This window comes from Hirundo rustica, chromosome 5, assembly GCF_015227805.2.
Source record: "Hirundo rustica isolate bHirRus1 chromosome 5, bHirRus1.pri.v3, whole genome shotgun sequence".
Taxonomy (NCBI): domain Eukaryota; kingdom Metazoa; phylum Chordata; class Aves; order Passeriformes; family Hirundinidae; genus Hirundo; species Hirundo rustica.
The window spans coordinates 53,764,422-53,778,940 of NC_053454.1; the positions used below are offsets into that span (position 1 = coordinate 53,764,422).

At 42.3% G+C, this 14,519-nt stretch overlaps 1 protein-coding gene across 5 annotated transcripts in view; it reads left to right on the forward strand.

Annotated features, from left to right (window-relative positions):
• FAM13A (family with sequence similarity 13 member A) overlaps positions 1-14,519 on the forward strand; it is a 146,261-nt gene that overhangs the window by 106,188 nt on the left and 25,554 nt on the right. For all 5 annotated transcript variants that reach the window (XM_040064094.1, XM_040064093.2, XM_040064095.2 and 2 more), the window contains 5 exons: positions 1,417-1,461; positions 2,999-3,178; positions 6,052-6,238; positions 9,070-9,146; positions 9,878-9,920. In XM_040064094.1, coding sequence (XP_039920028.1) covers positions 1,417-1,461; positions 2,999-3,178; positions 6,052-6,238; positions 9,070-9,146; positions 9,878-9,920 — 532 coding nt within the window. The remainder of the gene's footprint in view (positions 1-1,416; positions 1,462-2,998; positions 3,179-6,051; positions 6,239-9,069; positions 9,147-9,877; positions 9,921-14,519) is intronic.

Sequence of the window (14,519 nt, forward strand, 5' to 3'; positions counted from 1 at the left end):
GTAATTATAGGTACAGTAATAGTTGTTTGTATGCCTTCCTGAAGTTATCTGAACGACACAACTGCTCAGGTCCTGCGCGGGTATGTGGGACATATTGGCAAGTCCCTGACCGCTTTCTTGGTGTGCCACCACTCCGGTGACCTCTGCTGGGACTGCAGAGTAGCGCTGAGTGAAGCTGGGACTGGCCAGGAAGTGTGTGTGGTTAGACCCCAGGTGAACACACTGGCTCAGCCTGAAGCACACTGCAAGTGTAATTTGCAGCTGGGTGTAAGTGAGGAGGAGTCACGCTGGTTTGTTGGTTTTGTTAAATTAGCTGTAGCGACCCCTCATTTATCCTTCTCTTCCTCTCTTGCCTGCCTTCTGCCCGAGTGACACTCAGACCCAGTAAAGCCAGAGTGGTCATCTGAGAGTGCTGCAGCTTCTTAGCTAGCTCTAGCCCTACAGTGAAGTGCAAAGTATTCAAGGGAAGCAGAGAGGAAACCTTTGGGCAGCAAGGGCAAATCAGCTGTTGATGCTTCTGCAATAAAATGGTTTGAGAGAAACTGGTGAAAACAGTGAATGGCTATTTTGGCAGGAAGAACGTCTCGCATGCAGCCTGGCTTTTGTACCCTGACCACATTTTACTGGGATTTATCAGCCAGTTGTACTCTGCTGATATGAGGATAATTCAAAATGGAACCACTAGGCCTGTAGTTTATTTGACTTAAGGGAGGTCGCAGGAAGGATGAATAGGCAGTGTCACCTTATCTGCAAGGCCAAGTCAGCTGAGTCAGTAGGTGAAAAAGGGGCAGGATGGGACTCAGCTTGGCAGAAGGAAGAAAGCAGTGACACCTGTGCCAGGTCAGCTTGTTCAGGAGGACTCTGAACAGCGGGCGATAACATCTGCATTTGTGTCAGCTCTTCCTGAGCCTGATAACAGACCGGGGTAAAAAGGAAAGAAGAGCACATAGGTTTTATTTTTTAAAATGTGAAGCGAAGAATACGAATGTGTTCTTTGAGCATGTTCCAAGGGAGAATAGTTAAACAGAGAGAGCAGTTAAATATTAAGTATGTACATTTTCAAGTCAGCTTCAAAAGGCAAAGACTTCTGTGATGAGGCTAAAACATCAGCAGCAGAAAGCCCACAAGAAAACAAAAAATCTGTAACACGTTGAGGTTGAAATACTTGCTGTATTAGACCTTTGCTTATTGCATGGGCATGACAGGGAAATTAATTGTTGAGGATATTGACTTGTCAAAATGTGCCACGTCACAGTGGGAGTGAAAATTCCTTAAGGGGAAAACCTGTGATGTGTACGCAATCGTTGTTGAGACATCTCAGACCTTTAAATCTTAGCACTGCAAAGAGAAAGAGGTTTTAACACCTTATTTTGATAATAAGATCTAACTTTCTTCTTTTTTTTTTCTTTTATACAGTGCCCATGTATCACAAGTCAATAGCAATGTTCCTGCAACAGGAGAGTAAGTGTGTTTTACAATTTTGTAGCTATCTTTCTTGGAGCTTCTTAAAGTATTGCTGTCTATTCTTTGATTTCTCTTTAAGAGCTGTTCTTACATAAACAAAAAAGCAGGCAGGATAAAGAATTGTTTCCCAAAGCAATTCATCTGCAATGAAAATAAATCACTTCCTTCTGAAAACTTCTCAGGCCCTTGGTTCTTTGCTCAACTGTGCCTGTGATGTTTTGCTTAGGCAGAGATTGCATATTTCAAGAAGCTGTTTGCACTGTGTCATCCTCTTGCTCTTGTTTGCTCCCTGTTGCATCCCAGCAGAGGACGTGACTTGACCCTACTGCTGTAACTGGGAGGAGCAGGGCTAAAATGAGTTGGCTCCTTTGCTGGAGCTGGGAATTCCCAGTGGCTGATGGGTTTGCAGAACTGATCTTTGTCAATAGTGAAATGCAGGCATATTTGCCTAGTTAAACCATCTGGGCTCTTGCAGTTTAGCTAAAGTCTTCTGACTTTTCCAGGAGCTGCAGTCCCAGCAGGCTTTCAAGTATGACAGCTTAGCATAGCTTTTGTAAAGGAGAAATCAGCCCAAGCATAGATTCCCATACTGTAACTACTCAGTTGAAAATTAACCAGCAAATCCTGAAATAACATTTTAATTATGGAAAAAACAGTAGAAGCCATACATGGATTTTGTACATGCATGTTTGAAAACCCCATTCTTTGGTGACTGCTTAAAGCATTGCAAGAAACAGATGGTATAGGGATGTATACAAAAAAGTGTTTCTATATGATCTCTTCGGAAAAAAAAAAAAATTACTTTTCCCATAAAAGCTTCCTCTGATGAAGGAAGGAAATATTACTGGAAAATGGCAGTACCAAAATGAAAATTTAGTTGTGTTGAAAGTTCAAGTAGTCCCACATCTTTAACTGAAGCAGCTGCAGGGTGCTCTCACACCGGTGTCAGGGTGGCTGTGGATACAGGAGAACGTGGTCCAAGAATGTGTGAAAACAGCATGAACTCAGAACAAAACCCATGCTTGGTCACAACGTGTGGGTGAGGAGTTTGTAGTGAGCTACTGTTTGCTTATTGTCACCCCTCTGTGAGACAGCAGTGAATCATCTTCTTGCAGGTGATCCCTTGCCTTACTGGGCTGGTATTGCACAACAGGCTTGACCACTGTCAGCATGGCTGGGTATCAAATGCAATTTTGTCACAGCAGGGGCTTTTAAGTGGAGGATGGAAATTAGGCACCAATGTCTGTAGTTGCAGTAAGTAAAATTAGTTGTTGCACTGAAATTTCAGACATCCCTGGAAATAAAAAGAGCAATATTAATTGGGAAGGCTCAGCTATTCTGAGGAACCTGAACCAGCGGGTATCTGAAGATTTTAGGTTTGCTCTTTGCATATGGCGTAGCACTGGAACATTTTGTGCTGCTTTGCCATCCTGAGAAAACGTGACCCACAGATACCCTTGTTTTATTTATTGTTGCAGAGGGTGAGCTCCACAAAGTCTTTGAGCTCATTTGACCTTATTTTTCGGCTTGACAGGTATTTAGAGAAGACAATCCGCTCAGCCGTGGAGCAGCATCTCTTTGATGGTCATGGCTCAGGTGGCCAGAGTTCAGAGGACTCTGAATCCGGGACATCTTCAGCCTCTTCTAATGTGTCTGCCAGGCAGAGGAGGCGGCACCACAAAGAGCAGGAGGAAGCCCGGAGAAGCAGAGACATGTATGAGCCTGATTGCTTTGTTTTGGAAAGTGTATTTTTAAGTCTACCCCAGTCATGTCTTCTTATCAAGGCAATGCTGAGTTCTGTTACGAAGGGCACTGACCTTTGCCCTGAGTTGAAAGTGTAAGAAGACTTCAGTGCCTGTGCAGAGCTCCATTGCATCAGTTAGAGATGGGAAATGGAGAGTTTACTTGATCATGGAGTGGGGCAAAGCGTGATAAGTATCAAGGGGGGTTATGCAGTCAAGTTTTTAATTCAAGTATTTGGAATTGGTTACTTACAGTATTTGTTGCATTAGTGGAAATTTCCAAGCAGTTGGCTCTGCTGCCTGTAACTTTTTTTAGATAAAAACATTGAGCTCAGCTGCTTTTCTGAATTCAGGATGTGTTCAAAATTGAGGTTCCTCTTCTGTGTGTAGAGGCACAGCTTGTGTTTGGGTTTAGTGAGGAGACTTTGAGTTTTTCTGAGATTAGAAAAATCTTCCTTTTGATTAATCAGAATCTAAGATATTTTTTTAATCAACCCTATTACACGAAATTTAAACATGACTTGGTAGTGAATTTCATTAAATGTCTGACAAAGAGTAAAGATAATACCAGTTTTTTCATTCATACTTCTCTAGCTGTGACATATATTGTGTGTTACAAATGAATTACCACCACAGCTTTAACGAACTTGTTACACAAGGCATAGCTGTATTTTAGAAACTAGCACAGGCTTCACAAGGCCACATTCTAATCAGTGCTTAACTCATGTGTTTATCTGTAACACAGCACTTGTTCTTGGAAAGAATGTGTATGCCTCACTGCAGTACCGGATTGCTAGGATTTGAAACTGATTCCAAAATAAACATCTAGTCTCCTATTGTTGTTTCCTTGGTGCTGAATTCCCCAAATTCTATTGGATTTGTACCTTCTTATATGAAGTTACTTTTATACGGGTGCATAGCCATCAATACCTCATGTTAATATTGCATCCATGGTATTCCCCAAAATGTGTCAGTGCTGCTGTTGTACAAAAAAAATCTGTAGTTAAAAAAAAAAAAAAAAAAAAAAAGGCACCATTTTCATAGTGAATCAAAATACCCTGTAAAAGTGGCCTGGGAAATTGGCACTTGCAAGTCACCAAAGCATCTGGCAGCAGCTCTAAAGTAGTTTTTCTTGTTAAGTAGCCCTGCTGACGGGCTTCTCAGGTAAGTAGGTCAGAGACGGGCTAGTGTACGTGTTTGGAAGCATATAGTACTGCAGGGTTTCTCTTCAATGTTGTGTTGCAGAACTGCCTCCAGATATGATTGACGCAGTTATTCAGGCTCTGGAAAGCTGGAGCAAAGGATTTAAAGCACATTGGGAAGTTTTGAATGCTGGCTGTAGTCCAAATTGTTTTCCCTGGTTCCCTTAGGTCAGATTGCTGGGATTTCCCTGGGTAAATTATCAAAATTGAGTCTTCCTTTCAAAACGTCTTTCTGTTGTTTTTTCTGATTGTCAGTGACTTCATCTCCTTGCCTTGTGATGGATCACAAGGGGATTTGTAATGTCACAAGATGGGACTACAGGCAGGACGAGTGTTTATCACAAAATCACATAGGTGAACTCCCAGGCTTTGAAGATTACATGATCTACAGGCTCTGAATGTGTAATTGGTCTGCTGAAGGGTTTGTAAAAACTTCCACACAGGCAAATGTACTATCTTAGAAGTTTAGTCAGAGATTTATCATACCTCTTTGTATCTCTTTTCCACCAACAAAACCTAGAGATCTGTCATCTAGAAAGTCACTGGAACCTTCTAGTTTTGTTTTTGTTCTGCATACTTGCCATGCTGGCGCTGTCCAGATACTGCAGAGTAATTGGTTGCTTATCACACCAGTCAGGTCTAGATGAATTCTCCTGCTGTTCATGAAAGCAGGCTTTGGAGTTGCACAGCGCTGTGTAAGACAGCCACACAGAGAGTTAACAAATGTTCCAGTTTCAGTGTCAAGTGTAAGCAAGCTGCCTTCTGGGCTCTGGCAGGGTAATGAGATGCCTTGTGTTTCTCCTGTTCCCATGGTGTAGTGATGTGAATGTGCATCTTCACTGCTGGGCAAAGTAGAGGGGAAGACTGCTTAATAAATGGTAAATGGAAAGCTGCCTGCTGAAGGATCCAACAGGGGAAGATAATCCATATGCCAGGCTTCTGGTAAACGTGCCCAAACCCTGAAAGGCCAGAGATTCTCAGGGAGTGCATCGCATGATGACTTAGGGCCGGCTGTCCCATTCTCTTCCCAACACAGCAAAACAGTGCTCTGTCCTAATAGTTGTGTTACCATTGCAGAAGTACATTCCCTTTAATGTTTTGTGTAATTCCCAAATAGAAATCAAGCATTTGGCTAAAGCACCACAGTCCTGCTGTTGCATTTGAGAGTTATGAATAAGAGGGCCAATTACGCGGTGTCATGCACCGAAGGAGATCCCTGGACTGCAGCTGTGAATCACTTTTCTAAATTAAAAGCACGTGTCTCAAAGGAAAATATGCTTCATACTCTCTATAAAAATTCCACAGGCAGCCGGGGGCTAGTCCAGCTTCCATGAGAAGGCTTCTCTGTGTTGGGTTTAGTGGCAAGGGAATCAAATCCCAAACATGGATCCTCCCGGCTTTCTCACCTGAGGTACATACACTTGGCTCTAGTGCACGTACCACATCACTCCTCAGCGGGATTTAGCGTTGCACAGTGTGTGTTTTTGGCTGCTTTGGGAAGAGCCAGAGATGGTTTCGTGGGGAATAGATGATGTTGCTGGAACTGCACCAAGTCAGTATGATGTAGTTCTCTATTGCTACCATAAACGTAGCAAGAGAGTGTTTTAAACAACCTCTTGCTGTAATGTCCCTTTTCTTTTTAGGGAAGTTGTCAACAAGGAAAACATTCCCTCTGGATTCAGCAGTCTTGAAGATTGTATTCTAGGTGCTCAAGATGTAGAAAAATTACAGGACACCAGCTCCGGATACCTTAGTGAAAGGAATAAATCAAAACGGCAGAAGTCCAGCACCAAGCTCTCAGAGCTTAATGACAACCAGGACAGTCCTGTGGTAAGCTGCACTATTTGATGTCTGTTACTAGGATGGGAAAACCTCTTTTTTTTTATTTCAGTGCACATCTGGTTCCTTTAGGTAGCCATTTTTGCCTGCAGTGCAGGCCTCAGTGCCTATTTTGGGCTATGGGAAACACTGGATCCCACACTTGTAACCCTTGTGGTGAAGCAACTGAGAAACCGTATTTCTGCTATGATACTCCGTGTGTAGTCATTTTCTCTTTCTACAACTTTTTGCTATTTCTTTTGAATTTGGTGAAGCATTTTGGAAAGCATAAAAGGATATAGGTCTTTTTCCCAGTCTTTCAAAGGCCTTGCAAAGAGTTTGGAACCTTAGATGTAGGTTCTCATGTTCAGGTCAAGTTTATTTTCATATTCCTTCAAAGTTCCGAAACTAGTTTCAAGTGACTACTTGATAATGAGATGGCAAAGGTATTTTATGCCTTTTCCCTAAAGCCTGTGTTTTACTTTGGTGCTTGCAGCTTGGAAAACACTTTGAAGTGTGTTGGTCCAAAAGGTGATCCCTCTATCCACCTTCTACTGAAAACATCAGTGACTTTCTTATAACCTTGTAAAAATCTGGAATACTGTAGAACTTTTCCAGCATATTCTCATGTGACCTTCACAGTAGAGGACAGTTTGCTTACTTCTACAAGCTATAGAATAAAACTGGTTCACCCTCCCTCCCTCTCAGCCAGAGCAAGCACTGACTGGAGTGTCAGCAGCTGAGAAACTGTGTGCAGTGGCAGAAGCTCTGTGCCTGCACCAAGCATGCATTGCATGGTTAACAGGAACAGCAAGAGCTGTGTGAAAACACTCTCCTGAGCTATAGACCATTTCCTTCAGTGGTGCTTGGTTAAGTTTTAGAGCCTGCTGAAAGCAAGTTCTTAATGTGACCTTGTGTTTGGATTCATTTTGTTTAGATCACAAAATTGCGATGATCTGATGTTCTTACCCTGTGCAGAGATTCTAGAGAGAGGCAGATTTGCTTTTCTTTATGATCAAAAGAAGGCAAGATGCCAAGAATTGTATACCATCCTCAATTTAGTACCTTAAATTTATTGCTCAGTATCCACAATCTTCTTATGTAATACTTCATGAAAGCAGAGTGAGACAGACACATTCACACTTCTGTCTTTGCTTGCAGCAATGCTCTTTAAGAAAGGCAAAGGTCTAGTGCTTATAATTTTTTCAGCACCTTTTCTCTGTGCCTGTGGACTGTAAAGCAGTTTCAATGTAAATGAGGATTTTTCTCAGGATTTAGGAAAGGAAGTACTGACCTGAAGTGTCCACTTTTGCTGTGGACCTGAAAAACATTCATGAAGTCTTCAAATGTGCCCAGAAGAAATGTCCTTAAACTTAGCTGTGTCCACTGGACTTTACCCTGCCCCTCATTTTTTGATCTCTTGAAGGGCAAAGGCTGTAAGGAATGTAAAATGAACTAATTTTGTATTAAAAGCACTTTAACCAAGATGACCAGCAGTGTGATTCTTGCTTGCTCTGCTATAGGAAGTGTCAGAAAGGGATGATCAGCTGCAAGTTATCATTATGAAACATCTTGCAGAGAGCATGGTGCTATTGTTTTGGAAGAGCAGAAGCTGCTTTTTAAGTTTTAATGAGTATGTTTATTACATACTTGCATTTCAGAGACTGCCAGAAGGGTGTGTGATGGTTTAGCTTTCTTTTGGCTACACCTTTACACATCAAATAATAACCCCAATTAGACTACCTACTTGGAGTATAACATAACATGCACCTTAGCATTTACTAATAGGCCTTTGTCATGTAAATAAGTTTGTGATGTTGTCTCTCCTTAAGCACCCTTTTCTGAGCATTCCTTTTTTTCAAAGCCTGAAAGAGTATGTAGGACAGTGTGCGGAAGCTTTCCCCTTAGCTGTCTGATTGCATCTGGCTCAAAAGCACAAGTCAGCGGTGGAGAAACTGTCAGTTCCATTTAGACTCCCAAGCAAACCATCCACAAAGCATTGAAACTTGTAACCACATTTTAGGGACGTGGGAGCCAGGTATCAGTAGGACTTGAAGAATCAAATTAGGCAAGGCTGGAATGACTGACCTGTGTCACCATATGGGGCTGAAGGTGTCGCAGGTGAGAGAGGGCTGTGACTGCCCCAAGAAGTCTGTGCATGTAGTTTCCAGGGCAGGAAGCCACTTCCTCCTGTTTAGGAGGGACTTGCCCAAAACCCAGGGCAGAAAGTCACCTGGACATGTGCTTGAAGTGGCCACATGGCTTGTCCTCACAGTGCTCAACAGTGGTAACGTTCTTAATGGTAGACAAATCTCAGAGCAAGAGGTCATAACCAGTTGGATTGCTTGCCCTGCATTCATATTATCCCAGCATTACATCTGTGCAGTCTCTTTGCATTCTTATGCCTGTTTAAGAAGGAACTACGGAAGATTTTGGCTGAGAAGTGGAGGTTTTCTAACACAAACATAAAGAGTTCTGCTGAGAAGTTGCTGTGGATTTTGCTACCTGCTCTTACAGGAGTTGCACGGGCCAAAGGATTGCTCCCAAGCCTAGGCTGTCTGTCAGTCTGTAAAATGGGAGCTGGCGGGGTACCATGCAGAATTATTCTGTTCTGACATTTTGAGGTCGTCTGATAAAAGAGACAAAGCGGTGAGCAGTTGGGTTTTCTTGCGGTTTATGGGCAATAAAGTGTGGGGTTTGTTGTGCAGCAGGCAGTAGTGTGAGTGTTACCCTTTTTCCTAAAAAACCTGATGGATATTTCTGTGTTTTATCTGTTTAATAGCCTGCAGCTTGAATCTGTTTCTCATCTATATCTTACTGCTTTAATATTTACTGTATTGCAGAGTACGGAAAGCTTTAGCTCATCCAAGCCTCTAGACAGAACAGGACCTGATGACATGGAAATTTTATCTGAAGAAAGGTGATTTTCAATTTTTTTTAATGTACATATATATATATATATGTTTTCCTTTCCCTGTGGTTGTAGTACAGCCTGAGAGATCTCCCACCCAGGCTGTGGGGGTGACACATATGCCACAGAACAGATTACCCACCGTGTTAACTTCCAAGCAGAGCTTGATGGAGGCACTGTGTGTGTTGTGTGGGCTTTGCCCTGCAGCACACTCCGCCAAGGCTCCTTTCCCAGCCTGATAGGAATGTCACTGAAGGTGCTGATGGTGCAGACTTGAAAAGAAATCAGCTGTGGAGCATCTGAGCAAGCATGCTCCACACAGGAATGCAGGGCCTGTCTTACTTGGCCTCTGGGTTGGGAATCCAGCCCCTTCCCTTGTGCTTCACTCTTCTGTGAGGGCTGTACAGCCTCACTCTGCTCACCTGAGATGACAATTTCTCTCAACAGTTACATTTGTTGGGATAATTCTATTCGTTTGAATTAAGGGCACTGGAATTAAATGACGTTATTGTTCTCAAATAGCTCCAGAGAGGAAGCAAAAAAATGCAGAGTTTAGCAGCTTGAAGTGCTGCAGCCCAGAGAGTCCCTTCATTTACTGTGTGAATTAGTGAGTGTGCAGGAGTAGCAGGAATGTAAAAACCTTTGTGTGCGGAAGTCCTGCTTGTTTTTGTTACAAGACAAGTCTGGGTTTGTGTTTGTAATATGTTCGTTTGTTTTTGTTTTTGTTTTTGTTTTTATAGCAAAGAAAGTGAAAACGATGAGGTTTTTTTCAGGCATTCTCAGGTTGGTATTTTTTTTTGTTGCTGTTTTTGTCTTTCAGTTTTATGGTCTCTAAATGAGCTTTTTACTGAAAAAAAAAAACTAGTTATGCATATGGTTTTGTTTTTCAAAAGAGAAATGGAGTTAGCATGTACTTTTTCTGTCCCTTACCTCTGCTTTTTATTTACGTAGTTTGGGGAGCCTCTCAGCCACTGGGGAGTCTGATAGTTTCTGTGTCAGTCCCTTTGATCCCTCCTTGCCAAAAGGGGAAGGATCACTGAAGTCAGCACTGTGGTTTAAGTGACATGAAGTTCCCTTATTAATTATGGCAAACAGGACATCTGACTGCTTATCTGCCAGGGTAGTAAGATTAGCTGGTCTCTCTTGATTTCTCTCAAATCATTTGGCCTTTTATTTATCATTTCCTAATGCAGCCTGTTGCTTTTGAACATAGGTGTCTGTAATCCATTTGTCTCAGAAAAGTGGATCACCTTCTGCTTCTTTCTAAGAGTTGATGGCTGGGATGGATGTCAGGAGGGGAGATGTGATGTTCATGGCAGCAGTTTTTACCCCAGCTTTCCATTTCTCTTGCACACACACACACTCACACACACTTCTTGCACTGGCTTTATGGTGTTTTCAAAGACTGGGGTTGGGTTAGGTTGAACCCCTTTGCAGTCACTGGTTCATTTGGGTTTGCTTAAAAAACCTAGGGAGCCAAGGATTTAAAATACTGAGGAGACTCGTCTGAGGCACCTCTCCTTCAATTGTGTCTCCATTTTAAATGGGCACAGTAAAGCAGCTGTAACCACTGTCTGATTTCTCTGGCTGTCTGGAGTTGCCTGAAGGCTGGTAGTATTTTTAAATTAGATTTCATTTCTGGTAGGAATCCTTTCCACCTAGCAGGAAAGGTAAAAGTTTGCTAACAGCTGATTAGCTGTGTGGGAGCTGATGAAATCTGTGGGACCCTGAAATGTGTAGCCCCTGCAAAGTGTGTTCAGGGCTGCCTTTGCTCACTGCTCTGACTGGGCTTGCATGGATCTCCTACTTTGCTCCCAGAGGGTCAGTAATCCCTTGCACTTGCTCGTGAGCTGTTCTATTTTCCAGAGCCTAGATTTTGCAACACCTTGTTCCTCACGTACCCACTTGCACGTGGAAAAGCTGCTGCTGCTGCCATGCCACACAATACTCCTACTAAGCCTGTAAATTAGCCTGGTGGAGATACATTTAAATATGAAATCATAACCTTAAAATTAACTACACCTTAGGAAGAGTTTTAAAGTGTAAAATTTTAACTGCAGGAGAGGATCTTAATGCAGAGATTGTGTATTATATAGGAATTAAAAGGTCAAGAAAATGTTACATTCCTGCTGAGTTGTTTTACATTCCTTGCCCCTTATAAGCCTTTTGCTTAGGGCAGGTTAAAGACATATGTTTCATAACAAACAACTCATTCAGGTTGAGGAAGGGACAGGGTTCTTATTCTTTTATCTTTCTAACCTGCCTCCAGTCTAAAGCTGTTAGGAAAAGGATTTGGAATTTGCCATAGTTGTGCTGACTTGGGTCTCCATGAGACTGTAAAAATACCTTGAATCACAAGCCTCAAATGAATTTTCAGTGGTTTTGTAACTTTCATAATCTGCTCTTGGATGTAGCTAAGCTCCAGGATGAAAAACACAGGTTTCTGGTACCCAGGTTTTGATAAGGGAAGAGTATTTAAGATTCACACCAACCTGGCAACAAGTGTAGAGGGGTGTTGGCGTGGCTCAGGCAGGAGGAAGGCAGCAAAATGGCTTGTATTCTTGCATCAGGCTGTATTCCTAAGATGTGCTTAAGGATGCTTCCTGCTTGTGGCTCTAATGGAAGATCACATGTAGGGGAAGCAAGCCTTTTATATAGAGTTGCTTGGAATCCATATGTAATTGAACAGAATGCAACCTCCTGATCAGAATTTAAAAGTCTTTTTGTTGCCATTTATTTCTCGCTGTTTGAGCTACTCTTTATGCTCAATCTCCATTGGAGCAGGGAGAATGAATGCAGCTGACTTATCCCCAGGCTACTTAGATCTGCAGTTACTGGTGCCTGCAAAGCATGGCTGCAGAACCAGCTTCTAAAAAGCAGAATTCAAGTACCTGCTTTGAAGATTTTTTTGTGGTCATTTATGTAATATCTGCAGTGAACTGTGGCTGCCAACATAATCAACTTGTTGCTCCTTTGGTTTGTAAGAAATCGTGGCACATGCATACCTAAAGCAAAGTAGTTCTCCCTTGCTTGATTCTTTTCCTAGAGGTTGGCAGCTGGTGATGTCAGGAAATCAAAAAAGAAAATAAGTGATGGGAATACTGAATTATCTACCACTCTATGGGTTTGGAGCATTAATGCAAAGGAAGTTAAACATCTGCTTTCTTGAGTCTCCTGGGTTTGTACCAGCATTGTTCTTCAGAACACCTAATGATTTATTCATTGTATTAGAGCCTACATCAGTGAGCAAAGAAAGGAGAGTAACTGGCTGCAGGCAGGGCACAGGCCTGTTTTTACATACCTTTTAAATATTTCCAATGACTGGAATGACTTCAGGAGGAAGAAGACATTGATATGATCTTTCTAATGTATGTGTAATGGAAATGTTTACCTATCTGGGAAGCGCCCTTATATCTGCTACAGCTATCTTTTAAGAGTCTTAATAAGTCAGGAGATTGTGCACTCTTCATAGAAAGACATTTATCTCTAATTGGTATCCGTAGTGGTGATAAGATGATGTTCTCAGGTTGCTCCCTTTGAAATTGTTAAAGTCTAGGTACGTTCCTCTCCTTCACACTTGTTATTAAAAATAGCACCAGTTTTGAAATTGATAAAGTCTAGGTACGTTCCTCTCCTTCACACTTCTTTGTTATTAAAAATAGCACCAGTTTTGAAACTCGGTGCTTTATTTCTTTCCTTGCCTTAAAATATCACCTTTAAATACTGTGCTGGCAATTTACAAGCAGTTTATCAACTGGTACAGTTGGCCACTGACCAGTCTTTGTTTGTGAGGTACACAGACTATTTAAATCCTGGCAGGAAATTTGTCAATGGACCTTAGAGAAATATTTAAGTCCTTCCAACCGGGAAGCAGCTTAAAAGATATTGAATGGTGAATTAGCATTTTTCCACGTAGAGCTCTCACAATAAACACATTTGTAATCAGATTTAGCGTCAAGCTGCATGAGTTATTAGCGCTTGGCAAACTGTCATCTAGTGTTTCATTTTGTTAAAATGTTTCAAAAAGGCCATTTATTGAAATGAACAGGAAATACACACCTTACACAAATACAATGCAGAGCACTCTTTACAAATACCAGGGTATTTATCAACCAGATTTTTAGAACAGTAGAACAGCCCAGGTTGAAAGGGACCTCAAAAGATCACCTGATCCTTTTGTGGGAAAGGAAGCCTAGATGGAATTATTTAGCACCCTATTCACTTGCAGGAATTGATGGAGCTGAATCCAGATAAAAACATTTATTCATATGATTTGTCTACTGGGCAGCTTTTTTCCCCTCTTCTTGAAAGTTACTTGTTTTTCTCTGCTCAAAAGGGAAAAGCTGCACCAAACGTATCATTAGCTTTCTGCAGAGGAGAAAAAGTAAATGTGCCTTAGTGGCATGATATTGAAGCATTTCACCGTGCTTCTGGATTCACGAGGAAAATAGGTCCAAAAATGCTGGTTATTTTCCTTTGGCCCATTTTCTTCCCATATCAGAATATGCAGATTGTTTACTAGATTTTCAAAATACCTGCAGAGGGAAAATCTGCATGCTGACTGCCCACTGAGCTATATTTGAGAGAATTATGCCTAAGCTGTTCTTAAGAAATCCAAATAGTTTATGTAGTAACGTAATCCTGTCTATTCATCTAGCTCTGTGTTTGTTGGTGGGTTTATACATATCACACCACATGTTTATGTACAGGCATTACACTTCCTTTCCCCTCCTGCCCTCTGCGAGGCATTACAGCTAGTTTATTTTGGAGTGACAGAAGCGCTCTCATCAGGCGCTGTCACAGACAGGCGCGCTGTGTCTCTGGATTGTGGGAATGGCAGGGATTTCTGCACAAATGCACACGGACGTGCGGTATGTGCAGGGGAGAGCAGTGCTGAGACAAACAGCACTCGCTTCTAGGTAGTACTAGCTGATGAATCACGTACTTGACAGAATTCTGCTTTTTGGGGGGTTTTTTATTCCTGTTACTGGATGCTTGTGTGAATTTTTTGGCGTTTTCCCAGAGTCCACACCGCTTGCAGCTGAGATGCCAAACCCTACTGCCGTTTGGATTTGCGCAAGACCGCTTTAATACCCAGAGCTCCTCCATAAATAGTTCTGCTCTCCCCACGCCCAGCTAGAAAACAACCACAGGAAATCGGGGAATGTGCAGCCAGCACAGCTTAGCTGGCACTAATTGATCTGAGCCAGCACAGCCTGCATGAGAGCATTCATGTACGTAGCCTGCGCCACTGGCTGGCTGCGGCTGCTGCCTCGGGAGCTCTGGTGCCTGCTTTTTAGAAGGCACCATATTGCTACAGCCTCACAGCAGCAGCAGCAGCAGCAGCATTTTTGTTGTTGCTCGAAGGAGTTGCGCTCCTGT